General features: G+C 41.1%; 1 protein-coding gene across 2 annotated transcripts; it reads right to left on the reverse strand.

Moving 5' to 3' along the window:
* Window positions 1–1,644: 1,644 nt before the first annotated feature.
* rsf1b.1 (remodeling and spacing factor 1b, tandem duplicate 1) lies at window positions 1,645–25,925 on the reverse strand. 2 transcript variants are annotated; one of them, XM_086309450.1, is made up of 17 exons: window positions 25,736–25,925; window positions 21,764–21,855; window positions 19,065–19,157; window positions 18,139–18,344; window positions 17,958–18,049; window positions 12,563–14,790; window positions 12,199–12,246; window positions 11,810–12,091; window positions 11,182–11,286; window positions 10,804–10,883; window positions 9,188–9,242; window positions 8,975–9,087; window positions 7,719–7,786; window positions 7,301–7,514; window positions 6,989–7,203; window positions 6,250–6,429; window positions 1,645–5,003 (listed from the first exon to the last, which is right to left on the reverse strand). In XM_086309450.1, exons 1-17 carry the CDS (start codon window positions 25,887–25,889, stop codon window positions 4,438–4,440), a joined length of 4,791 nt encoding a protein of 1,596 aa, XP_086165576.1. In that variant the 5' UTR covers window positions 25,890–25,925; the 3' UTR covers window positions 1,645–4,437. The 2 variants fall into 2 exon arrangements, with proteins under 2 accessions (XP_086165576.1, XP_086165575.1); XM_086309449.1 differs by lacking the exon at window positions 12,199–12,246 and having other exon boundaries at window positions 25,736–25,924.
* Between the last annotated feature and the right edge of the window lie 1,948 nt (window positions 25,926–27,873).

Consider the following 27,873-nt stretch of genomic DNA (forward strand, 5'->3'; position numbering starts at 1 on the left):
ATCAGTGAAACACACAACCAAGTGACGGTTAATCTCCTCTCTCTGAGGTTTGGATTATCAGAAACAGAGATCCAATAAAATCCCCCCACCCCCCCAACCATGGCTCACATGGTGCTGGTTACACAACACGACCTTTGTGTCCTTTCCTCCGCCGCCTCCTCCTCTTCCTCAGGCGTCTCACACTCTCCAAACAAATGCCCAACACCAGCGTCTCCGTTTTTCCTCAGCGTGGATCATCGTCAGCGCAGAACAGATGACAAACATGTGACCTTCGGCCCCTCAGCCTGTTAAACGAATGCACGGCGTTCCTTTAGACCTGCTGCTTGGTTGACAGAGCGGCACGTGCTCGATGGTTTGTAAACAAGCTTCCTCCTGCTGACGTGGTTACAGATTATCTCACAGTGTGCCGTTTTAGAAGAGTGGTGCTAAAGTTCACAGCCGCAACAAACTCCTCTGACCCTCACTCTCATGACACGAGAGATTATTTTATCTCAGCAGCGTTTACGATGGTGACGAGCAGCTTTATGTGGCTCTGAGCTTTAAGTGGACTTTCATGCTTTATTATGTAAGAGATACGAGGATCTGTGTGTCTGGCTGCTATTGATCCGGTGATCTTTTGGTCGGCAAGTGAATGCATAAACACAAACCAGACCACCAAATATTTGCAGCTGTGCAGTCTAATACTGGGGATCTTCAGAGAGCTCCCAAACTCTCTGATAAAGAACTTCTGAATTTTGGGAGAAGTTGTGAAGTATCTGTACGCTCATCTGTGCTGATTCAGAAGCCTTTCCTGTTTAAGAGAAAGTGACTTAAGCTGGAGATGGAATAATTAGTAATAATAATAACTATAATAATACATTTTATTTGAAGGCGCCTTTCAAAATCCCAAGGTCACCTCGCAAAAAAAGACAAAAGGAGCAATAGTCATAAAATACATAAAATAGTCAATAGTGTGACAGTCATGTGAAGGATCTGAACTGCTTTTATATTATGGGCCTATTAGAAGCGTCAACACAACAGATTTAACAAAGCTGTTTTTAAACCTTGGTCGTCTGCACTTTAGGACCAGAAACCTCCAGGTCGGGGCTTTTAATTTTCCCCAAAGTCAGCGGTAAAACCCACAGTGAGACAATTTATGTCACTGTGACCTACGTCTGTGGAAAAGGCATCCTGAAGAGCTGACCCTAACCCCTTTATATATTAATGTTTATTTAAGCTAAACAATAAAATGTCAGATGTAGCAAAAATGACAGAAATTAAAGCTCATATATGCAAATTTATATTTAATTACTTTTTTTAAATTTCCACAAGGTTCGATAAACACTCCAGGGTTAGACTGCTTTATTATACATTGTGCTTTATTGCAGTTATTTAATGTTTTCAGGGAGTCTCTTCTTCCTTAATTCAGTTTTTAATGTTTTTCTATGGTGGGCTCAGTATTTATTTATGTGTTTGTGAGGCAGGGAGGTCAAGGGCTTTTTGGTACATGTTCATGTCTTGTTGGCAGCTCAAACAACAAAGGGTGCAACTGCAACTCGTTTCTAGCCTGTTTTTATTTTCTTATGTATCATTTATGTATTTTAAGCGTTATAAGGGTCAGCTGTTTGTGCATGTTTTGCATTTGTAAAACGAGCACAGTCGACATCAGGCTTAAAACCCATTTTATTATGACAAATGTACAAGATCGGATTCATAAGAAATAACAGTAAAGTTAACCAAAAAAAATAAAATAAAATGTAGGGAGCGGACAAAACGTCACCAACCAGTCTACAAGGATCTATACACAGTGGACAGGGTGTCTTTCCTCCCAGATTCATCATGAGGTAAATAGGAAACTGTTAACACTTCAGTCATTGGCACCGACCTCCTCTTTCTCTTTATTAAGCTTTTATTTCTCTCCATCCCTATGCAGGTCTCGCTACGGGTTATTTCATAACCATGAGATACACATTTATACATTCTCCTTATCTCTGTGGAGAATATTAACAGGGTTACACACAGCACACAGACACTCCTTTGCTCCGTCTCGACCCACCAGGACACGCACCTCTGTTACGTCTGTAGAACCGGGTTTCTATATTCTGCCCAGCTAATCTAAAAGCTAAATATCGTGTATAGACGCCTATGCTGTGCAAGCAGCACGTATAGGTTTTTGTCTTGGAAGTCATTTTGGCCGTGGCCAGTATCAAAACGGTATGATAAATAGTGGTTTATCCTCTGAAGACCATGCTGAGACTAATTTACAAAATATTTTACAAACAGGCTTCACTCCCTCTCAGTCCTTGATTATTTTCCACGGCGACGTCCCGTTCTTCCCCCTCGAGCTTTAGCAAGTCAGCGCATGCTTACCCCGTATGCAGTTTCACTGCAAATTAACACGCCTACTTCACGAGTCCCTCAGCACAAATGCACCAGGTCAGGAGATCCTGAAAGCATGCCAGAGGGTTTTTTTTTGCGATTTTCTTACAAAAACTGTTGTGCCAATATTACTTCCCTACAAAAGAAAACTATAAGAAACTCATGCAATCCCAAAGAATTGCTCGATATATTTTTCCATGGTTAAAAAAAATGCCTCTAAATATATTACAGCAAAAACTACAGATATACACACAGACTGGTTCCAGCAGAGGTCAGTGAAGTCATTGGTTTGCCTTTTTCCCCCCCTGTTCCCCTGCAACCCGACACATCGCTTTAAAACAGTTTGGTTTTCATGATCCTGATCTGATCCGAACCTGAGCTCAGGATTATGGAAACGGCTCATGTCAGAGGAAACAGGAAGATCCAGGGGAGTGGAATAAGAGAGAAAACAGGCTTTCAGAGCCGAGTGTTGTTTATAACGAAGGAGTATTATGTCTACATTAAAAAATATATATATTCAAAGGATGTTTTTAAAAAGTCAAACCAGGGAGTTATTTTGCTTCAACTAGGTGATCTTTTTCTGGATATTTTAACCCCATTCTTTAATGTAAACCCTAACACTCCTTCATCCATTTAAAGATACTAAAAATCTAAAGACCTGCAGGCATCTCCACCCACAAAGAAAATAAGACACTTTACATTATTTCCTCAAAGAGACAACAACAAATAAATGCTTAGATATACAAAAAAAAATAGATTTACTGAAACCATGAATCACATGAAAGCGATGAGAAGAGGCTAGTCTGGATCAGGAGGGAAGGAGAGTTTCACCTTTTGATTTGGTTTCTCCAAACAAACTATAACCTGAAAGTTCAACCTCTGATGCTGATGGCAGTGCGCGTGTAGTTAAAATAATTATATATGTATACAATATACAAAAGCTACTCTAACATTCAACGACAAAAAATTAGGTTCAAGGGGGGGACGAACGAAGGTTGGTCACATATATACATTCACACCTTCATACGATGAAAAGGAGGGGGTATATTTGACTGATTAACATTGACAAAAAAAAGGGGGGGGGGGCGTGGTTTAATAACAAAATACACACCGGATATGATCAGAAAGAACCAATAACTTATCAAATACATCCCTCACATGAAGCAGTAGCTCATGTTAGCGCAGCACAAAGCCTAAAAACCGAAAATCCACCTGCAACAAACGGGCCATAAAGGGTTAATTAGTGAGCTTGAAAGAGCTTTAAAAATGCCCACAGGTGGATTTGACTGAAAATATCATGTTTAGGAAATTAAACATACATTGTTTTAAAAGTATTAACGAACAAAAACCTCTAAATTAGTGCCGCACCACGACTGCCCCGGCTTTCGTCGATTGTAACGTTGGAAGCATGTTTGTTAACGTTAAAAAAAACATCTGGTGCTAAAAGCTGCTGTGAAAGGTCAGCGTGCCAGCTGGTTAATTAAAGCAGACTAACAAGCTAAACCCGCTTTCTTGTAGCTCATCGCGCCGTGTTTGTGCAGAGCTAAACGGCCGCGTCTATCATCTCATCTAACCCTGCCCGGTGAAGTGCGTTTCAATCAACATGATTGCATTTCTTTAAAAAGCCATAAAATGATAAACAGATGTCCAGAACTTGGTGCCAATTATGGAATGATTTGTTTTGTTTTTTTTAAAGTTATTCAGCTTTCAAACAGACTAACTTTTCCCCCAGTTTCAGAGCCAAAAGTGATCAAAACCAAAACTGAAAACAGGACAACGATGACGACAACCGGGGGGGACGACGGTGCTTCGGCGGGTCAACTGGTTATTTCCAGACAAATGAGGAATGATATGTTGGTGGACTTATTGGCTGCAGGATCCCATGGGGACAGCGTCACACTGGAGGTGTGGGGGTGGGGTCCAGGCTTCCAGGTGACATGAGAAAAACGGACATGGAGGAGGAGTTGTTGGCATGGGAGGGAATAATAAAGTTAAGCAATATAAAAATACAATACCACCAAAAAAAAAAAAAAAGAACAAAGAAAAAGAAACCAAACAAACAGTACACCACTTTTGTTTTTACAATTGTTCATTATTGCAGACGTAGTCCACGAGGTCTGTGACTCCTAACAGGTCGTCTTCGTCATCGTCCTGTGCCGCAATGTCCTGCCCCACCAGCCCGTTTGGTGCTATGGCAGCAGCCGGTGTGGCACTGATGCTTTTGGGCGGCTCCAGATGTGGGATAATGCCTGGAGCGGTGATGGTAGCGATGGTGGCAGCGGGCCGGTTGATGATACTCTCGAGGCTCTTTATGGGGCTTTGCCCGTTGGCGGGCGGCAGCTCTACCAGGCCACAGTCCAATGCATTTGTTCCCTTTGACTCCTCCTCTGCTTTCTTCTCCTTCGGCTTCTCCTCCTGCTGCTCCTCGTCATCGTCGTCATCCGAGTCGATGCGGTTCACTCGTTTACGGATGGGTCGATCCTCCTCCGAAGATTCGTCCGAGTCCTCGTCGGAGTCGTCATCTTCCGACGCTCTCCTGCGTTTTAGCGCTAGGCGTCTGCGTCGCTGCCGGGAATCTTCCTCCGATGAGATTCTATTCGACCTCCAATCCCTCGAATCTTCCTCGGAGTCTCTGGAGAAACTTGCTGGGAAGAGAAAACAAGAGTCACATTTAGTCTTGCTGTCATCAATCATGTTCACGTCAACATTGCCTCATTTACGCGTTTTGTTTTTCAATCAGTTAAAACTCAGCAACTTAAAACTGATGCAAATAATGAAATAAGACTGTGTGTGTGTGTGTGTGTGTGTCAGTCAAACAGTCAGAATTTAAATAAAATCAATTGAGGAAGAGTTTGAAACAGCTTCATCTCTAAAAGACTGCATTAAACCAACACTTCTCTGCTGTCGCTGTCCATGGTGCTGAAAGTGAATGCACTTTGTCAGGGTTAAAAATGAAGTTTCTCACATGACATCAAGAGCTCATTGCTTGACAGTTGTCTGCCATCTCACAGGGTGAAATTGGATGCGAAGACTGTTTTGCACCGAAAAAAGCACCAACAATTGCTTTGGTTTCTAGGAGATTGCTGGGGTTGCCTGCAGTTTTTAAACACCTCACCCATAAAAGGTCATTCACCAAATCAACAATGAGGCCACATAGGAGTTTCAAATTGATACTATTAAAAAACTAAACTACCAAAAATCTTGGATGAGTTAAAATCTCAGAGAGGTCAGAGGTCAACTTAAAAAAAAGAAAAAGACTTTTTAAAATTGATACCATAGGTGTGGCTACAAGGAGACTGAGGTGTACTACTCCTGGTCACCAGTAAAAGCTCGCCTTCGCAGTAAAAGTTATGCAACTTTCTCAGTTTATGATTTGGGTCATACTTTTGAGTTTCACTACAGCTCAGAGAGCAGCTCCGTTTGTAAGTCCATCACCTCTACTAACGGTAAATGTGCAAGCATCCAGAGCAATTACACGGAAGTTTTCCCTCGTGAATGGCAGGTGTGCCGGATGGTCATGAACCAGTCTCTAAGCTGGTGTGATTTATGTGGTGACTCTGGTCTTAACTATTTTAAGATCAAAGAGATGTCATGGGTACAGGAGGAGTTAATAAAGCTTAGATACTGCAATCTGCTGAATATTATCAAAACTGGATGAAAAAGTTCTTTTTTAGAAAGACACCAAACTTTTGTATTTGTTTTAAAGGATTTGTTATTAATACAGACCCAATGAGTTTGAAAGTTTGATTTTTATTCTTACCTTTAACAGTAAGTCACAAAATATTTTAAGATAAATTAGTGGAAACCAAAGTTGCTCTCCACACTTTTAACTCATCTGATTAATTACTAATCTAAATAGATTAATCAATCACTCAAGTGTTTCTGACTGACCGTCGCTGTCGGAGCTTTCCTGCTGACGTCTGGGTTTCGTTTTGGCCTGGTTGGTTTCGGCCTGAGAGCCTTCAGACTCGGACGTCTCGCAGTAGTTAACCTGCTTCTTCTGGCTTCGCCTCGACCGCCGGCGGCTCATATCCAGATCACTGTCGCTGTACTCACTGGAGCCTTCGGTCACTGCACAGAAACGCACAAAAAACAACAAAGAAGCGGTTAAAAATCAGAGGATGACCTGCAGCAGGAATATTCTTAGAAACAAATTTTAAATGACATTGTGCTCAGACATTTAAACTGTAATTCTGACTTGCTTGTGTACCCAGACGCATCCCCTTTTTAACCTGCTCTGTTTCTGTAGTTCATCCTAAGGAGGCTCACCATCAAGAGCAGGGTTAATGCTGGGTCTCTTTCCTGCACCAGCACTTGTCTTTTCTCTTAACTTTCTTTGCAGTTTTGTGTACTAGTTACTAGTTGAGCTTATCATTAGTCTTGTTTATAGTTTTACCGGGGGCTCCAACCTCAAATATTTGTGTTAAGTCTCTGCGAGTAATTTCTGGGTTTAAGTACTGTAATAGCAGCGTTTCAGAAGCGATCTAAGGTCTGAAGCTTCTGGTTATAAGCAAAGATGCTCTGTGGGGCAGACAACTCAACTACAACTTGCACCTTTTAACCTGTAGTCATCTCTTTATTTCAGGTTTTAGAGAATAAGTAAAAAGAGTATAACGTAAAACAGATATACCTATTTCATCCTCATCATCCGTCTCGTCCTCCTCATCATCCGAGTACCCTCTCGGTCGCCGCCGCTTTCTGGAGCTCCGTCTGCATGTCAGCAGTCTGCTCCGCGAAGACTTTCGATGCCTACCGCTACCGTTGCTGCCAAAGTCGCTGTTGTTGGAGTCGGCCTCCGATTCAGCTTCCGTGTCGTTGTCCGTCACAACAAACTCTTCTTCTGAGCTGCATCCGAGCAAACAAGCGAACGCAGAGAGAGTTCAGCGTCTGGTGAACAAAACTGACAGATTTATGAGATTGGAAACCAAAAGTCAAACTGTACCTTTCACTGAGGCGAAACTCTTCCTCGCTCTCCTCCTCGTCCACGGTGCTGTCGCTGTCCAGGTCGTTGAGTCGCCGGCGTTTTTTCCTGCGCTGGCTGGCGCTGGGTCGCGGCGGCTGGCCGTTCTCCTTGCCCTCCTCGGCTTGTAGGATGGTAGAAATATCCTTCCCTCTGTGCCCTGTGATGTTGGCCATATCTTTACCCCGACCCGCTCCTGCAAAAACTCCTCAGTTATATTAAAAACTTCACATCTTTCACATTTGAACCGCTTCTTGTGTAAATATGACAAGTTGCTACATTCTTCTGCATTACAAACAAGACGGATACAACATGTTAAATGAGCTTCAGATTTTGGGTTGATCTTCAGAGCCAGAAATATTTTCAGCAAAGTACACAGTACAGTTTCTTCTCCTCCTACCTCCACCCTCTGCTTCTTTGATGTCTTCTTCGATAGCCTCCTCGATGGCCTCGTCAAACTCATCAAATCTGCAAAGTTTACATCAACACAGACAAGAATATTTTTTGCTGCCTGGAGAATTTAAATGCGTCTCTGCCAATAATAACACAATCACCTGTCCAACTGCCGACTGACTCCAAGGGTGTTTCCACACCTGCAGCGTTTAGTCCGTTTAAATCAAACTGTGGTTTGGCAATCGCACTCAGGTGCTGACCAAAACAACCGCACGGAGAGTTTTTAGAGGGGGTGGGATTAATGCAGTTTCAAATGAAGTCAACACAATTGTTTATGGTGCAAACCTGATCCGACTGCGATCCGAACCAACTACTAGGTGCGACTAGGTGTACATTACAAGTTTGAGTTTAAAAAAAGAAAAGAAAAGAAAAATAAAAACTACTACAGAGCTGCAAAGGTCTTTACAGGCTAGCAACGAGCTTTGAAATGAACCTAAATTCTCCGTTTTCTTGAGTACCCCAGAACACAGCACCTTCCTGTTCCTGTTTACTTTTGTTGGTCGAGCCCAGACACTCCTGGCCAATAAGCAGACTGAACATTAACGTAGAATTTTCTCTGTGTGAAAACAAACCAAATCAAAGGAAAAAGCTAGAAGTTTACAAACTGATTTGGGCCAGAGTAAACCGACTATAGGTGTGAAAACACCCTAAATGGCTCACAGCAAAAGAGATGTGATAACATTTATCTCACACAGATGCACATTCAGCACCCCCCATGTCGACCAGGGTCTGTTTTCAGTAAACAAAACCTTTTACGATTTTTTATTTTCTAGATACTGGAAATAATAGGTAATCTTTTTATGATTTATTTAGGGTAAAAAACAAACAAACAAACAAAACAACCCCCCCCCCCCCCCCCCCAAAGAAAACATCTGGCAGGCAGATGTAACTCCCCACACTGTGGCAGATCGAGCTTATGTAGCTGCCATCGCCAGTGGGTGAATGACTGAATGTAGTGTGAAGCGCTTTGGGGTCCTTAGAGACTAGAAAAGCGCTATACAAATGCAGGCCATTTACCATTTATCCAACAAACCCAGGCCATCAACTGTTTGTGGAGTAGGCAAGATTTTCTTATGATGACTACGGCTCTATAGAAATTATATATTATCCGTGATTGGCTACTAGCTACAAACACTGATGTCATCAACATCAACTGATATGGACTGGTTGCCTGAACATGCAGCAAAATAGTATGTCTCGTACCTGTAGCTGATGGTTTTCTTCGCCCTCGTTGACCTCCGACCCCAGCTCTTACTCTTCTTTGTTTCTTTCTTCTCTTTGATAATGATCTCTGGTTTTTCCTCCTCGACCTCAACCTGGAAAGAGTTCAGCGTCACTTACATTCACAAACATCAGCAGCAGTCAATGTTTTTTTCTGTTTTTATTTAAGACCCCATGACCTCACTAAGTACTCACAGAGGGCGCGATGATGTTCTCGACACTGATTCCAACATAAATCAGACGCTCTTTCCTGGAGAAGAAAAACACAGTAAGATGATCACACAAAAAAGTTAATCCGAGTGTCCTCTGTTTGTCAAATAGTGCAAACTTGTAAAAGCTTTGCAGTGCTTAGTTAAAGCACTGCACTGCACTGCAAAGCACTGCACTGCACTGCAAAGCACTGCAGAGTGTCCGGCATGAAGCTGGACACTCTGGTGACAGTGGCAGAGAAAAGGACATTAAAGAAACTGATGGACATTATGGACAATGCTGGGCATCCTCTGCACACGGCCATTAACAACCAGAAGAGTCTGTTCAGTGACAGGTTGCTTCTCCCAAAGACAAGAACTAACAGACTTAAAAACTCCTTTGTCCCACACACCATCAGACTGTTTAACTCCTCTCTTGAGGGGAGAGGGAGGGGAAACAGGAGGACAAAGGAGGGGGGAACAACTAAGCTGTAGTGCCTCTTCACCTCACTGTGCAATACCTTTTGTAAATAGTCAACAGTGCAATAGACTCAATACTTGAAATGTGCAATTCACTTGTATTTTTATTCCTATTTTTTTTTTTTTTATATATATATATATATATATATATATATATATATATATATATATATATATATATATATATATATATATATATATATATATATATATATATATATATATATATATATATATATATATATAAAAAATAAAGTTCTATCTAATCTAATGAGCTGCAATTTCAGAGTAAAAGCTGGAATACACATCTACAGAAAGTGGACAGGATTTTCATAACACTACATAACACTGAGATCTTTTCCAGCACAGGAAATAAAATGGTTTTTGAGAGTACTGCACCTTCAAGGCAACACCATGGGTGTGCACTATTCTTGTGCACAGCTGTATAATACCACCAGGGGGCAGTGTCAAAAATGTACAGAGAAACATGCCTGTGGGATATTCTTGTTTTAGCTTCTAAAATGTTAAAACCAATGAAAAAATTTACTCTGCAGCAGCTCTGTGACATTTTTGTGAATTGCTTTCCCTTTATGGTGAACTCTACTGCTGCTTACTTCCTGTCAAGCCCACTTATCAACCAATCACCATTTGACTTACAAATGATTCCTGTCACGTTACGTCACTGTAGGCAAAAAGTAGGTTGCGTTCACAAAATCCTTCTTCCTCAACTGAACGGGAAACCACCGCAACAAGCTCCAAATGAAGCCAGGTGAAAAACTAACAGTTAACAGGTGCAGGCTTTTTTTTTTTTTTTCTTGCTTTCTGGAAAGACCTGTTACACCACTGCTGAAGTCCAGAGAGATTTCAAATCAGAGAGTGGAAATAGAACAAAAATTGATTAAATTTTACTTTCAAATTGTATTGTATTTATATTTGTCCATCTCCACTCAATTCTGTGGGAAGATGCTGTTGCTACGTCTGTGCCACAGCGGAAACGCAGACCGTCTAAAGGACTGTTTACCTTCCTTAAAAATATGTATGTAATGTGGAATGGTTCAAAGTCATACCCAAACTGGGAACCACTGGCTTCAAAGTAAAACAAACTGTTAAATTCAACAGCAGCTGAAACACAAACTGTCTCACCTCCTCTCAGCCCGCTCCTTCTTCTTCAAAGCAGCGTCGAGGTTTTGGAGCTGCTCTTCGAGTTTGTCGCAGAGCTGCTTCTACAGAGGGGGGCGAGTGATACATTTGAACTTTAGTTAATCCAGTAGCTCTCAAACTGCACTTCAGCGTCATGATATCAAACACCACACAAGTTTTAAAGCCATCATTAAGACTTCTTAAAAAAAAAACGTGAAAAACAGCGTCAGTGGACTCTTGTTGCATTATTTTAATCTACATTAAAAACACATTTACTTGTGGTTTACGCTGTCTTTTTCCTCCCGGTCGTTGACGCCCCACAGATGTAGAAACACTGAGCTAACTATACATTTAATTTTGAGTGCACTGACTGGTACGTACATGCTGACAGGGTGGACAGAACCACTCTCCATCGGGGATGATCATGAGCGGAGGCCTCAGACAGGCTGTGTGGTAGCCGCTGTCACACGAATCGCACAGCAGGATCTGAGAAAGAGATACAGGCAGATCGTAACACAACAAAAGCATTTCTCTCAACAAAGAAAGAAGAGTGCAAAGTTAGCACAACCCATAGAATCAAACTACAGTAATGAGGAAATAAATCAGTGGCTGTTTTTTCCTGCTTGCCAAAAGTGACGATGCTACTCTATGTGAGATCACTGTCGGTTAGGAGGCGTTTTTCTGCTTCAGACTTTAACGAAGAACTCCCCAGCTGCCCTAGTTTCCTCTCATATTTGTACTGATATTAAATGTTGGGCTATATTTACATCTAACAAAAATAAATAAATAAAAAAAAAGCGTTGTTCTGCCTTCTCCCCACTAGGAGGAGCCTCAGGACTTGTTTCTTTTCCAACCTCACGGCTAAAAACTGCCCCCTGATTCAATAACACCCTTAAAGTCTCATTGTTAAAACCTTACTGGATAATATTCCAGTCTCTCCTTGCTGTTATAATTTGAGTCTCTTTTCAATATAAATATATGCGGGTGAGATTTTACAGATGTTACCCACCAGCTCTGGGTGATTTGAAAGACCGCAGTGTTTGCAAGGGTCGTCATTGGGAGGTAGATCTTCGTCGGATGAGGTCGAGGAGTCCGAGCTTCGTCTTTCTCGGTTACGGTTCCGCCTCTTTCTTGTACGCTCAACCTTGTAGTCTTCATCGCTGTCGTCTTCCTCCTCGCTCTCGTCTTCTTCGCTGGACTCCTCGTCGCTGTTTTCGTCCTCGTCTTCCGAGTCTTTCTTTCTGCGGCGCGTCCGAGTGTTGGACCACCGAACCCTTCGCCTCTTTCTCGCCTAAAACAAGCAGTAATGAAAATGTTAACGGAGGAAAAATAGAGCTGTGCAATCTGGAAAATGACCAGTCTGTACATAAAAGATGGACAAAGCCATGGCTGCAGTACCTTAAGCCTCCATTCTTTCTGGTGGCCAGCAGAGGGCGACTCCACTGGCTGCAAAAAAAGGTTATTCCCAAGTTTAAGGACTGCAGGACCTTCATGGCCCACCAGGTAGAAACCACTACTACAGAAATCTACAGGAAAGACATTTCAAGTCTTAATATTTTTTCTTATGGTCATCAATTTAAATTCCCCAATAAAAGTCAAAAAGGCTGATGAAGCAGGTTACACCTTAGGGTGGGCTTAACTCCTGACTATCATGAGTGTCCCTCAGTTTCTCATTCACCTCTAAGTTTCAGATGTGGAATAATGTCACAGTGTCTATGTCCATCTTTTGTATACAGTGCATGGAATGAATGCATGGTCTTACCTTGGGTTTGGTTTGGCCTTCCTGATCCGTCTTTTTCTCTCTTGGCTTCTTCTTAACGACCTTCACCACCTCCTCTTCCTTGTCCTCCTCGTCTTCACACTTTTCCTTCTCACCCTTCTCCTCGTCGCGCTTCTGAGGCGCCTGCGACTTCTCCTGCTTCTTGTCCTGGATCTGTACTGCCTTTGGCGTCGGCCTAGAGATCCTCGGTGATCTTCGCAGGGATCTCCCCACGTTTGTGTCAGACTCTGAGTCCCCCTGTCGCTCCTCCCGCTGGAGCTCAACTTTCCTTCGGTTGACTGGGCGCTTGTTTTTCCGGCAGACATCCTCCTCCTGAACATCTGCTGGAGCTTCACTGCCATTCGCCACATCTTTTTTCGCTTGAGAGTCCACATCCTCGCTTTTGCCCTTACTCTCCTCAGTTTTTGAGAGTTCATCTGCTGTGGAGTCCTCTTTGCAGTTTGAAAGCTTTTCTTTATCAGTGTCCTTTTCACTTTCCCTGTCAGCATCCTTTTTATTATCTGATGATGGATGCTCTGCCTCGATTGCGCTGGGGTTTTTCTCAGAATCCTTCTCTTGTTCAGTCTCAGGTTTTTCATCTGAGGTATCCGTCTTCTCAACAGGGCTGGACGTTTTATCCTGCCTTTCAGATGGCTGCTCTGCTGGCTTTTGTGCGACAGAGTTCATGTCAGCTTTGTCATCTTTTTGTGGTTTTGTCACATCGAGTTTTGCGCCCTGTGCCTCTGCAGCCACAGGCCCAGACACAGAGTCGCTTATCTTGGAAGCATCACGTACCGTACCATCTTCTGGTTTTTCTGTCTTTGTCTCACAGACTGTGGGAGCCATCTCTGCATCTTTGATGCCATCGTGCTTCTCTGCAGCTTTACATGAGTCTGACTTGTCGACCTTTTCGATAACAGGCTGGTCCACACTCTCCTTAGTGTTGGCTGTTTCCTCCGCTTTCTCACTTGTTTTTTTAGTGACAGACTTTGATTCCGAGGTTTCAGAGTCTACAGATTTCTCTGGTGTGTCTGCAGATTGTGTCTCTGTTGTCTTACAGCTTTCAGGCTTCTCTTCCAGAGCAAAGCTATCAGTTTTCTCTACATTACCCTCAGATGATCCAGTCTCTTTAGAGTCACTCGTATCTGTTTGCTTGTGCGTTATATTTTCGGGCGCCTCGGCTTCTTTAGTCTGACTCGACTCGGACGTGTCCATGTCTGTGCAGTCTAGCTTTTCCTCTGGTTGTTTTGAAACTTTTGATTCGGCTTCTTTGGATTCGACTTCATGATTTAAGTTTAGGTTCCCTGACTCATCAGCAGTTAATATTTTATGACTTTCCTTTAATGTTGTCTTGTTCACCTTACAAGACTCCTCTGTGTCTGCTGGTTTGGATTCTTTCATTTCTTCGTGCTCTTCGTGATTAGAGGATTTCTCTGCTGCATTATTTATCTCTTTAGATAAAGGTGTCGGTTCTGTCGGGGGCAGCGAAGACTCGCATGTTTCCCTTTTTTCCGTTTCCTTTTCATCTTGAGTTTTCTTCTCCAAATCCGCTTGGTGTGAGGTGACTCCCTGTGGCTCGTCCTTTTTAACCTCCTCGTTGGTGGTCGGAGCGTCGTTCTCTTTAATGTCGACAGATTTCTCCACAGCTTCTGTTACTCGCTCTGGTGACCCTTTTTCTGATTGGGTAACTTCACCATTAATATGATCATTTATACTCAATGCTTTCTTTGATTGGTCAGGAGTCGAGTTGTCTTTTGCAGCCTCCTTCAGATTAGAAAGAGATGGATTTTGCACTATAACGGCATTATTTTTATCAAAGTCTTCACTGAACTTCATTCCCCTTTTTTTCAAAGGGATCTTGGCCTGCTGGTCATTCTTCATGGCTTGCTGCATTTCCTCTGCACTGGACTTCTTCGGTTCCTCCCCTTTTTCCTCCTTTACTGATGTACACAACGTCTCAGAGGCCGGTGTTTGTTCACTTGAGTTAGATGTAGTGTCCACAACTTCCATCGGCTCTTCTTTGATGTTCTGGGCTTTTTTACTGACATTTTCTGAGTCGAGCTCTGCCTCCGCTTTACCTTCAATGACACCATTTAGTGCAGATTTTGCTTCTGAATTTTCAGATTTCGTGTTCTGTGTTACTTTTTCAATGCTCTCCGGCTTTGGAGAGACTGACTTGGTGGAGTCTTTGCTGTCTTCATCTGATGTATCTTCAGTCTTTCTGGTCTCACCTGTAACAAAATACAAAAAAAAAAGGAGAACAAAAAGATTAAATGGCTATTAGGAGCTCTGATGTACTTAAATACTCAAAGTAAGTAGAATAATGTCGATTAATATGAGGTTTATTTTGACAGAGTTCATACACATTTTTCAGGGTCAAATTCAAGCACTTTTTAAAAAACTTTTAAGGTCCATTTTCAAGCTTTTCCAGCACATTACCTAAAAAAAGAATGCATGTTTCACTTTGCATCACCTCAGTAAGACCATGTAAATATTAAAACAAATCATCTTAAGTCGAGTTAAATGAACTTTCTTTCCCGTTTGTTAAAACAGAGAAAAATGCACCACACAAAATAAATACCAAAAAAGGGAAATTGTTGCTTTATATGCATATAGTGTAACTCAAAAAACACATTTCTCTTAAAAATTACAATGTGCAACGCGAACAAATCAACTTGTTAGAGATATTCATCTCCACTTGGGAAAAAAACACAACCACCCCACAAAACAAGAAAACTGCCCCAAACACCACAATAATACACAGCAAGGCTAAATTAAGTCTTCTCATCAGATATTGATGCTTCTTTCCTATATGACACAAAAATAGGAGACAGATGTTTGTTTGTTTGTAACTAGTTAAGCACCCACACCCCCAAAAATGGGGGCAAAAGGGAGGAGATTGTGTTTAATCGGTTATAACAAGACGTCAAAAATATAAGTCCTGACATAAGTAGTGTCTGCAGAAACCTCTGAATCTCAGCTAAAAGCTCGTGTAAACCATTTCTACAACCACCAAACAAAGCAAAGACACCAAACAGTTAAAAGAGCAGTTACGTCACCATGAATCTGTGGACAGGTAATATCCATATTTTAATTTATGATTTTCTGGAGTTAAATGTGAACCAAAGTATATTTTCAAAGGTGTTATATGCTTTAAAATACTTTTAAATAAATTAGGTGAGTGAAATAAAAAAAACAAAATTTTTCTATGTTTGAGTCACAGTAACTTATTTACACCTCTGATGACATCTCACAAGTGTTAGTTGTATTTTGATACCCAGACTGTTTACACAGAGTTTGTTATAGCAGAGAAATACTTCATTTATTTTGGTCATTTCATTTCCAAGCAGAAAGCTCAGAAAACTCCTGGGAGCCTAAGAGGTTAAAGTTAATTCCCAATAAAACTAACTGAGATGTTTGACTACATTGCTGTCTGTATTATTGTTAAAGTCCTAAATGATCATTTTAAAGTGTTTGTGCTAATAACATCATGTACAGTGAGACAGGCAGAAAGAACAGCACTGACTGGGAGAGGCTTTGAACAGATGACATACTCAGTTCAATTCAACATATAAGACTTTGCACAAAAAAAGCCTGGAGCCTATCCCAGCTACCACAGGCGAGAGGCAGGGTACACCCTGGACAGGCCAGTCTGTCGCAGGGCTAAATTATTTTACTGCGTTAAATCCTTGTGGAGTATAAGATTTCCTTGTTTACATTTATACTTGTCATCCAAGTTATGAAAACAAGAAAACTGCTTATGTCTAAACTAGCAAGATGCCAAACCCTGAGGTGCTCCCAGTTCATTCATTAGTGTTAGACAAGGTGCTCAGTACTGCTGTATGAGTGTGTGTGTGGCTGGATGAATAAGACTTGTAGTAAAAGCTTTGAGTGATTAATTAAAGTAAGTGCCAGTCTGTTTATCATTTACTATAAATAAAGCTTTACTCTGGTTGTGACACCTCTTTTCTGCCTCTACAGTCTGAAGCAATATTTCAAGCCATCACATCATTTGGAATTTCATTAAATTTCTTTATCATTGTGCACATGTGAAATGTATCAACATAGATAATCTAGTGTTAAAGACACAATGGTGTCAGTAGATTGCACATTAAAGTCAACAGAGTTTTGTTTTCTGACTTCTCCCATTTAAGCACATAATCCCAACTACGGTGGCCACTGTAGGACAAAGAACTCTGGCTTCAATTAATCTAAGTGCGAGTAGACTGGTGTCCTCATCCATTTACTCTGTGGGACGTAAAACTATGTGAAAATCCGATACAAGTCAAGTAGTCAGCAGAACTCACTTCTGACAGCGATACTGAGGTGAGTTGTTGAGATTATCCTGAACTTCTGTTGGTACGCGCTGCTGTTTTTGCCATTGTTAGCCTCGGTTAGCTGCTGTTAGCCACTGGATCTAACATTGCTGGAATCAGATACTTAGCAAATAAAGTGTAAGGTGCGGTTTATAGGACACTCCAGCCTGACATTAGCTGACATAACGTTAGCATTTAACCAGTTGCTGTTGTTGTTTAACCACCTCATTGTCAAACGACCAGAGACGGGAGGCTCACAGGTCTAATCTGCTGATAGCTGTGACAATATCAGGAATAAGCGAGCATGTTTTGTTTTAAAGCCCTGATTTCAGTTCAGGAGATGAGTTTGAGCTTTTACTCAGATGCTGGCCTCCTTCTCAGGTGATAATACATATCTATGCTTACGAGTTTTCTTCCTCTTCACCTTTGGTGTACTACGCATGTGGCCAGTCTCTAGTAACAAACATAAAACGTTAACAGCAAAACAGCCACTGTATTCAAGATGGCACGTCAAGATGGTGGCCTCCACAAACCATACTTTTAGTAGATTAATTCCAAATTTATATATTTATATAGATAATGATGATTATATAATTATATAGATAATAAGACACATCTATGAAGGAGAAAAGTATATACACCAGCATTAAATTAGAAACAAGTGCACATGGGCACCACGCCACCAAGCCTCTGTCAGTGCGCCCCAGGGTGGCTGTGGCTACAATGTAGCTTGCCATCACCAGTGTGTGAATGGATGGATGACTGAATGTGTAAAGCGCTTTGGGGTCCTTAGGGACTAGTAAAGCGCTAAACAAACAAACAAACAGGGGGGGGGGGGGGCGGCTGCTAAGGGGGTATGAAAATTATGATCCAACTGGCACAAGAGAGGTCAACTGAAGTGTGATAATCACTGCTCTGAGCGTGCGCTATGCCAGCAGCTCATGTTGATCAAAGATATTATTATTCAAATATTCAGGTGTAGGTTCCTAATGAAGTCTAAACATTTCTGCAACAATCTGAACTAAAAATGCAATCCAGAGAAAATTGTAACTGCTGGTTTTTATACTGAAAAACTCTTTTACCTTCAGGCTTCGTTTCCTGTTCTTTTTTCAACAGCGCAGGATCAATCTGCGTCTTCAGCAGAGCCACAACCTCGGCCAAATCGTTTCTATCTCTGCAAGGAGAGAGACGAACACATATTTAAAAACATAAAAACAAACAAACGTTTATTTCACACCTGCAGGACGTTTCTGTCCGTTTTACCTGACGATGCACTTCCACGATGACCCGTCCAAGTCATCCTGCTCCTCCACATAAACGCGCACGTTGTTGTCCTGGTCCAGTTGAAACCAGTACATCTGTCCGTCTTTGTCCCGGCCGATTGGCTGCAGGCGCATTTTATCTGGGTCCTCATCGTTGATGGCGGTTTTGAACTTGACGTTGTCGTCAAACTGACACTCACACAAATACTGCAGAAAAAAGAAAGGCCCAATAAAGGAAAGTTTATTCAAACACAAACAAAGTCAAACTACCTCATAGAGGCACAGAATTATATTTTTAAAAGATTTTAGAGCAGAAACTTGAATATTCGTGGTTCAGCTGAAGGTGCAAAACCTCAGCCTGTGTGAAAGGGAAAATACACCATTATTTAACATTTACATGGACTGAATCACTTAAGTTACGTTGACAGTTTGATACTGCGTCACTATGTATTAACCCAACCAGGTCTTATAAAGGCTACCACGCTTCTACTTCTGGGTCACTTCATTCGCTCAGGGACTTCTTACAGAAAGTTTGACTATGTGGCCACAGTCTGCATTCTGCCCCAACCAGAACCTTCAACAGGTGGAGAGCTGATGAAGCTACACTGGGAAGAACCAGTACTTCGACTCGAGCTAGACAAAAGGCAATCTTTTTTAGCTGCTTCCTCCCACCCCTGGTTTATTTTACAAAGCAACAAGTGGAGATTAAGTTAAAATACATGTTTGCCTACATCTTTAAATCTGACTTCTTGAGAACTTTGCTCTATTTGCAGCTGTCCCACTCGTCTATGTTTGGGTGATACCTGCAGCATGTACACAGGTGTGTAAAAGCGGGCCAGTGGAGGAGAAAATGTTCATTTATAATATCTAATAGGGGAGAGGAAACCGGACGGCCATCCTGACATCCACCAACAACAAAAAACTCACTTTAAGTATCCCCGTCTTGCACTCCACCGTCAACTCCTTGTATCCTTTTTGCTCGAGTTCCCACGCCCAGGTTGTGTTGAACTCCTGACATACCTGCAAGGGAAACAAGTAACACAACAAAGTGGCATTAAAATACATCACATGCTTAACCTTTATTTTCAGAAAAAAGTCAAACTGGAGACATTAGTCAATTAATAGAGGGTACACAGTTACTTCTTGAGTACAAAAAGTAAAAAATAAATAAGAGCCTCCGTTTAGATGACTTAAAGTGTCATGTTTCTGAGACAGTAGAAAAAAAAAAGATGATATTTCAGGCTCTCAAGTCTTAATATAACAATGGTTACTTTTTTTGGTCAGAGAAATAAACACAAAGCAAGAGTGAGAGGCTGAGGTTGGCCAGTCAAAACTGTTACTTCTATTCTGATTATTTAAAACATAAATTTTACATATAAACATTGCCATAATGTGTGTCATGCCCATTTCTTTTATTTCACAGTGTTTTTGTGCTTATGTGTTTTTGCATGTTTGTGTTTAACTGTTCTTTATTGTTATAGCAAACAATAACAGAGGCGACCACCTTAGAGCATCACATGCTGGTTTACTGGGACCATTTGTCTCCTCTCCCTCATTTTTTCTAAATTGTCAACCGTCCCTGTACTTTTTTTTTTTTTTAAATCTACTAAAAAACATTATCTTAAAAGCAGACCCGGGCATTGTACATCCTGTGGGGCACATTCGGCCTTTTGGCTGTCCCTGACCAGCCAGTGTGAAATTAGGATTCAAAGATAAGTATCCATCAAAGAATGGCTTACTGTTTTTTGCAGTTTTGTGGGAAAGGACAACACATTTTTACTGCTTTGATTTTGAAGGTGACTGATCATTTATTTTTACATTCTCATGTGTGAGTAAGCAAATGCAGCATCACTGTAAATACACTCTAATAAAAGATTTTTTTAATCAACAACACTGACTTTTGAAGTCGGAGGTCAAGCTGTGAGTTTAGTCTGTGGACAGCAGACTGGTGGGTTTAAGGACTGCAGTTTCAATCACCATTATGAGACTAAACACCCAGAAATACAAGAAGTTTTCAGAAGAAGCATTTGAGAATGTGTCCAATCCAGCTGAACCATAACAAGACTGCTTGAGGTGAGGACACTGCAGGAAATCTGGAACTCCAGTTTAAAAACAAAACAGACTATTGTGACTTTTTTCTCCTTGACTGTGGATGAGAGTTGTGCTGTCTGTCTACACAGGATCTTTCTATATGTGGTAAGCAACAGACTTAAGATCACAGAGGAACTGGCAGCAGTGCACTCAGTGAAAGGGACTGTGACTTCTTCACAGAGGTAAACGGTTGCTTGGAAGGGCTATGGCTGAAATGGGACAAACTGGCAGGTGTTCCAGCCAATGGCTGCTCAAATCTGACAGGAAAATGTTTGGCCTTCTGAAGTGGATGTAATATAACGAGAAATAAATGAAACCATAAATGAAACTGGTATCTTTGTAACTGGTAGACAGCAGGTGCCGAAAACTTTCTACACATAAGGAGACCTTCTCAAAAGATGTTGGTTCTCTTTGAATTTGCCTTCATATGTGAACAATCGTTCTCAGTAATGAAGTTTAATCCAGACACAGATGGTCTCTCAGTCACAGTCACCTGCCCACATTTACACCTCAGACACTGCACCTGACTTTAAAGCACTTGTTAAAGCCAAAAAAAAAAAAAAAAAAATCAACAAAAACCAACAACTCAATTTTCTCTCAATTAACAAGAAGAAAACAAAACAAAAAAACTGAATACCTGCAGAAGATGTAATTGGAGCAAAAATAGCAACAGCACTTTGCATAATTTATAATATAACATATTTATAATTTTGCAAAAACATGCACATTTTGTTCTCAATTGTTGATTAAATTATGACTTTACTATGCCTGCTTCACATTTTCATTGTCTAACAGTGACATCTACATCTCACTAACATTGAGCACCTTATTGGTGTGGGCTCCACAACAGCCACAGTTTCTCCTGCGGCCCCTTGCAAAAATTACGAGCCCACCCTGCTACCCTGATGCTACCTGCTGACATCACCCCCTGAGTACCTTTTTCTACTCTGAGCGCAGGGATTACTGCCGTTTATTCATGCAAACAGCTTCGGCTCCTAGAGTGGTTACTGCAGGATGGGTCTCTCTGATAAAACAGACCTGTCCATCAGATTATTAAACTGGGTTTTATTTTCCAAATTTGTCAACCTAGTCCCAGTTTAGTAGATCCCAAAGTTGATATGCTGCAACGTTAAAGTTTTGTTTTTGTTTTTGTTTTTAAATAACCAGATGATCTCTATAAAACCAGACATCTGCTTAACCATGTGGGAAGTATTTTCTATTAAAAAGCACGTTTTTGGAAAGCTGTTTGTTTACAAAAAAAATAAATAAATAAATGTAAAAAAAATTTAAAAAAAAAAAGGCGGGGGGTTGGATGTCTGGCTAATCTTAATGGCCGTGAAAGTACAGAAAGAAAATGGTCTGAAAGAACATTTCAGCTTCCTGAAAGAAGCCCTTTTAGGTACTCTGGATGGAGTAGGAGCTGTCTGAATATGGCGCTATTTATTTTAAATGTTAAATAAATATTCTAGATTGTCCTGTGCCAAAACACTGTGGCGGTACTTCTTTTTCTTTTGTGCTGCGTGTCAACCGCTTACCTTGACGAGATACTTCTCCCATCTGTCTGCAGACACCGATTTGCCAATCTTCCTCAGCAACTTAATGTGAAGATCAACCAGCAGCTTTGGAACTGCGGAAACAATAAAACAGAGAAACCCGTTAGCGTCCGAAAGGCATTTTAGGTGTGATGCTACAACTGTTGAGGAGAGTGTAAAACAGCCGTAAAGCAAGTAACACTGTCAGGTAACAGCATCAGCTGCTGTGACTGGAGATGAAATTTATTGCATCGTGGGAAAAGCTGATCAAAAAAAAACCAGAGTGCAGACAAAAACAGCCAGGCAACAATGTATGTAATGTCTATGTAACGCTATTGGGCTTTTCATGCTAAATATGGCCCTTTTGACAATTTCTAACATGTGAATGCAGAAGAAAAAACCCTGATTCTTGTATGTTTTTCTTACTGAACTTCTGCCCATTTTATTGATATTAACTTCATCTTTTCATCTTCGTTTACATTTTTTAAAAGCTCACATTTAATTAATTAAATACATTTTTTATTTTATAACATTATTTTGCAATGAAAGTGTTTCCCCTCTGTAATATTTACATCAAACCAAGTCTGAGAGATGCTCGCTCTGATTGATGCTCATGAAGAGTTTTAATTGACAACAAAAGAATCATTTATCAGAGCATCTGCAGCAAACCATCTAAACCAAAAACAAAGCAAAAAGCCTTTGACTTAACATAAAATGTAGGACGAAGTCAAAAATGCGCAGATAAATAGGATTAATATTTGACATACTTCATTTTCATCTCCTACTTTCTTTATAGGGGTCACCACAGGAGCCCAACTGCCTCCATCTCACCTAATCCTTAGCATCCTCACTAACCACACTGAACATCTGCACATCCTCCTTCACTGCATCAGTGAACCTTCTCTGTGGTCTTCCTGTTTAATTACTGCCTGGAAACTCCCTCTTCCACATCCTTCGTCAAGTACAGTGGGGCAAAAAAGTATTTAGTCAGCCACCGATTGTGCAAGTTCCACCACCTAAAATGATGACAGAGGTCAGTAATTTGCACCAGAGGTACACTTCAACTGTGAGAGACAGAATGTAAAAAAAAAAAAATCCATGAATCCACATGGTAGGATTTGTAAAGAATTTATTCGTAAATCAGGGTGGAAAATAAGTATTTGGTCAATAACAAAAATACAACTCAATACTTTGTAACATAACCTTTGTTGGCAATAACAGAGGTCAAACGTTTACTATAGGTCTTTACCAGGTTTGCACACACAGTAGCTGGTATTTTGGCCCATTCCTCCATGCAGATCTTCTCGAGAGCAGTGATGTTTTGGGGCTGTCGCCGAGCAACACGGACTTTCAACTCCCGCCACAGATTTTCTATGGGGTTGAGGTCTGGAGACTGGCTAGGCCACTCCAGAACTTTCAAATGCTTCTTACGGAGCCACTCCTTTGTTGCCCGGGCGGTGTGTTTTGGATCATTGTCATGTTGGAAGACCCAGACTCGTTTCATCTTCAAAGTTCTCACTGATGGAAGGAGGTTTTGGCTCAAAATCTCACGATACATGGCCCCATTCATTCTGTCCTTAACACGGATCAGTCGTCCTGTCCCCTTGGCAGAAAAACAGCCCCATAGCATGATGTTTCCACCCCCATGCTTCACAGTAGGTATGGTGTTCTTGGGATGAGACTCAGTATTCTTCGTCCTCCAAACACGACGAGTTGAGTTTATACCAAAAAGTTCTACTTTGGTTTCATCTGACCACATGACATTCTCCCAATCCTCTGCTGTATCATCCATGTGCTCTCTGGCAAACTTCAGACGGGCCTGGACATGCACTGGCTTCAGCAGCGGAACACGTCTGGCACTGCGGGATTTGATTCCCTGCCGTTGTAGTGTGTTACTGATGGTGACCTTTGTTACTTTGGTCCCAGCTCTCTGCAGGTCATTCACCAGGTCCCCCCGTGTGGTTCTGGGATCTTTGCTCACCGTTCTCATGATCATTTTGACCCCACGGGATGAGATCTTGCGTGTAGCCCCAGATCGAGGGAGATTATCAGTGGTCTTGTATGTCTTCCATTTTCTGATGATTGCTCCCACAGTTGATTTTTTCACACCAAGCTGCTTGCCTATTGTAGATTCACTCTTCCCCCTCTGGTGCAGGTCTACAATACTTTTCCTGGTGTCCTTCGAAAGCTCTTTGGTCTTGGCCATGGCGGAGTTTGGAGTCTGACTGTTTGAGGCTGTGGACAGGTGTCTTTTATACAGATGAGTTCAAACAGGTGCCATTCATACAGGTAACAAGTGGGGGACAGAAAAGCGTCTTACAGAAGACGTTACAGGTCTGTGAGAGCCAGAGATTTTCCTTGTTTGAGGTGACCAAATACTTATTTTCCACCCTAATTTACGAATAAATTCTTTACAAATCCTACCATGTGGATTCATGGATTTTTTTTTCACATTCTGTCTCTCACAGTTGAAGTGTACCTCTGGTGCAAATTACTGACCTCTGTCATCATTTTAAGTGGGGGAACTTGCACAATCGGTGGCTGACTAAATACTTTTTTGCCCCACTGTATATCCACTATCCCTTCTGTGCACATATCCAAACCATCTCAGGTGTGCCTCTCCTCTGATGTACTCATTCCTAATCCTGCCCATCCTGCTCACTTTTCGCACCTTCAGCTTTGCTTCCTGTCTTTCTGTTAGTGCATAGATCATAGCACGTCTCACTACCGCCTTGTAAACATTCTCTTTCACTCTTGCTGCTATCCTTCGCTGTGCGGGAGTCAGTGTCAACACATTACAGAGCCTTATTTATCTTTGTTTTTCCCATAAAACAAGTTTATTCTTTACACATGCCTGCCTTTTTCTGTTTACCAACATGCACTGGAAGGCCTCTAGGAGAAATACAACACACTGTATCCTTATAACAACATATATTGTTCCCTCGATTTGAAAAAGTATATACTTTTTAAGTATATATATTTTTAAAAAGTCTAATTTTAATCAAATAAAAGCATTGAGCTTGAAACTGTCAATAATTAATGGGAATATCGAACGTAGAAAAAATGTGTCCGTGGTGTCCTTTTAAAACACACGAGGTGATGGCACATGCTAATTAATACACACTCAATCAGGAACACTTTCAGATGAGGACGCGCATGCGCTAATCGACGCAACGGGATAAGAAAAACAGTCAAGTCGACCACAATTAGCAGCGAGAGCGGAAGAAGAGAACAATTTCTTAATTACCGTGAAATTCTTAAACACCGTTTTCTATGATGTGGTTATCGCTAAGAGTTTGGAAACAATAAAAGTCACAGTTAATTTAATTTCACATAAAATCGCGCATATAGTTCCGCAGTAACCAGCAAAACTATTGCGTTTCTAAGGCTTTAAGTTATTTTATTTTGAAAGCGCCTACGCATTTGTCCTCTGTTTTTGTGTGGCTTGACGGTAGCTGCGCGAAGCACCACAAGGCAAAATATTTTAAGTGTAAATAAAGTGCACAAATCCGTGCTCGTTTCACACACTGACACCTTCGGAGACCACTTAATTGAATCCACGCCGCGCTGCGTGAGCTATCTCCACGTTCACCGCCTCGCGAGCACTGTCACGGCCGCATGTTTGTGTGCGTGTTGTGTTGTTTTACGTTACAACGGCAGATAAAGGCTGCTTGGAAAAAAATTAAGCCCAATTCAAAAGCTAAAAAAGTGACAGAAAACCTCGAATAATTCGGCCCGTTTGCAGCTGAATAACGATCAGAATGAGCACAGACGTGTTTTCTACCTCGAATGGCAGCTTCAGGGCGGAGTTAAGTTATATTTAAGTGAAGGAGAATGTTAAAAAACCAACACAATAACACACAGCCAGCTAACATTAGCTGCTACGTGCTAGCTCGCTACCATTATCATTAATGCAGCGGTGAAGTCTCTCCTCCTCCTCCTCCCCGTGAGCAGCGGGACCTTTTACTACCCTACCTGAGGATGTGTCCTGCAGATACCTCTCCAGCTGAGGAAAGGTGAGCTCCGGCAAGTCCAACAACGCTCCGTAGCGCTCAAGAAAAGAGCAAATCACAGCGTAATTTGGACACAAACCGGGGGAAGAACTCGCCGTTGCCGCCGAAGCAGCCATCTTTTCCACACCAGTGCAAGCCAGCCGGAATTAAATGCATGAGTTCCGAGTGTTACCAAAATAAGACACTGGGCTTGTAACCTGTCCTGAAAAGACAGCTTTTTCCGTCTGCATTAATATTTATTTATTTACAGTTGCACTTCCTCTGTGTCAAATCAGAAAAAAGTTGCTTGAATTGCATTGGCTATTTAACACATGTCATTTATGCAACAGAATCACGTATTTAAAGGTGTACATCAGATTATTAATGGTTAATTCTACAGTTGCAGAACATTTGTATCCCACCCCTGAATTTGAAAGCAGTCCATGCACAGAAAAATAAAAACATACATTTAAAAAAAAAATTATACTCGTCCAGAGACAAAATGTAAACCTATTTTTTTAAGTTGGTCCAAAATATGATTTAAAATACAAAAAAGTTCTTGAGGACTCCCAAAAGTTGTAGGCCAAATATATCATTTTTATATAAGTTATTCATTTTTACATTGTTTTTTTTTTTTTTTTTTTTAATTTTGTCGATATTTGTTTCTTATATGTGTGCTAACATGCAAAATAATCATGAATGCTTTTTTAAACTCACAACTCACAATCTATTGTCCTTTGCAATAGTTTGAATGGTGTATGTATGTATGGTGTATTTGAGCAAAGATTAGGCCTAAGTTGTCCTCCAATTCTAGAATGAGGCTAATTTATGCAATTTATTTTCTACCAGGCAGCAGATTTTACCGTGGTGGTCCTTGTGTAATGTAAGGTATAGTACTAAATAGTCCAACAAATCCATATCAGTTTCATGCTCTGTATTGTAACTGTAATGTCTTTAGTGATCTTCAGTTAATTCTGGTTTAAGCATTTTAAGAGAAACATTTTTACAAAGCATAAAGTCGTGTGAAAAAAAGGATTCGGCCCATTCCTCATTAATTAATGTTTTGTTAGTTTTTTGCTATTTTCCAAATCATTAAACAAATTTTCTTTGCTGGTCAAAAATAACCCGAGTGAATACAAAATGCAAGAGCACACTTCAGTTATGCAGCAGGACAAATATGCAAAACACGAGCAAGTCCACCTCTGAATGGCTAGAAAAAAAATACAATTAAATAAAATTTAAAAAGGAAGGTTTTTGAGCGCTTTTATTGAATGTCCGGACTTAAATCAGACTGAAACACTTTGTCGTATCATTAAACAGGCCGTTCATGCTCAAAAATCCTCCAATGTGGCTGCAATACAACGATTCTGCAAAGAAGAACCGGACAAAATTCATCCACAGCAATGTGAAAGACTGATTGCCAGTTATTACAAACACTTAACTGCAGTTCTTTTATTCCAAGGGTGGCAAAACCAGTTATTAGGCTTAATGGGCACACAGGGTCATGTTTGGATCACTGAAACCCCGTACCTGTCTCACAAGACAGGCATCAGCATCCTTCAATTTGCTTTTTTTTTTCTTTGGAGTTCTCTGAATAACACTCAGTCTGGACCAGTGTACCTTCAGCGACCCTGTCACGGACAAATTGCCCCAGACAGCACATTACCAGAGCATTTTCTAACTTTGTTACAGGCAGTTTGACTCCTAGCCAGAGAAGAGTCAGCTGCTAATCAAAAGTGTGCATGCACATCCAGACCCTGCACCCTCATGGCAAGCATGACTGATTGTAGCCGGGGGAGTAAGTACAGATACTTTCTATTTCTATTTATCTACTAATCTCTGTCTTTTCTCCATCTCCCTTTTGGAAGTAATGTTCCACAAAAAAATCCTTATCTTGCAAATGCATTTAAAGATGCTGGCTTTAAATATCGGGGTGATATTTAGTCAAACATCTCCGGTGTTTCGTACAGATCCTAACTTTTAGTGTGATTTAAAACAGAGCTGCACGCACTCAGTACATCAGGTTACTGGACACACAAGAGAAACCCAGGACGAAAGCCCCCATGAAACAGAGAAACAGGAAAATGTTCTAATACTATTAATTATTATAATTATGATTAT

Source organism: Aulonocara sp. 'chitande type north' Nkhata Bay, linkage group LG10 (genome assembly GCF_057382095.1).
Source record: "Aulonocara sp. 'chitande type north' Nkhata Bay isolate Kocher_YH1m ecotype deep benthic linkage group LG10, A_spYH_male_GT1.1, whole genome shotgun sequence".
NCBI classification, from domain to species: domain Eukaryota; kingdom Metazoa; phylum Chordata; class Actinopteri; order Cichliformes; family Cichlidae; genus Aulonocara; species Aulonocara sp. 'chitande type north' Nkhata Bay.

Excerpts from the sequence above, each read along its gene's own strand:
- rsf1b.1 (XM_086309450.1), bottom strand. The coding sequence starts at position 25,889 with ATGGCTGCTTCGGCGGCAACGGCGAGTTCTTCCCCCGGTTTGTGTCCA. Across the intron at positions 9,243-10,803 it reads AAGGAGCGGGCTGAGAGGAG|GAAAGAGCGTCTGATTTATG; the intron begins GTGAGACAGTTT and ends TTTCTTCTCCAG. Across the intron at positions 7,787-8,974 it reads AAGAAAACCATCAGCTACAG|ATTTGATGAGTTTGACGAGG; the intron begins GTACGAGACATA and ends TAAACTTTGCAG.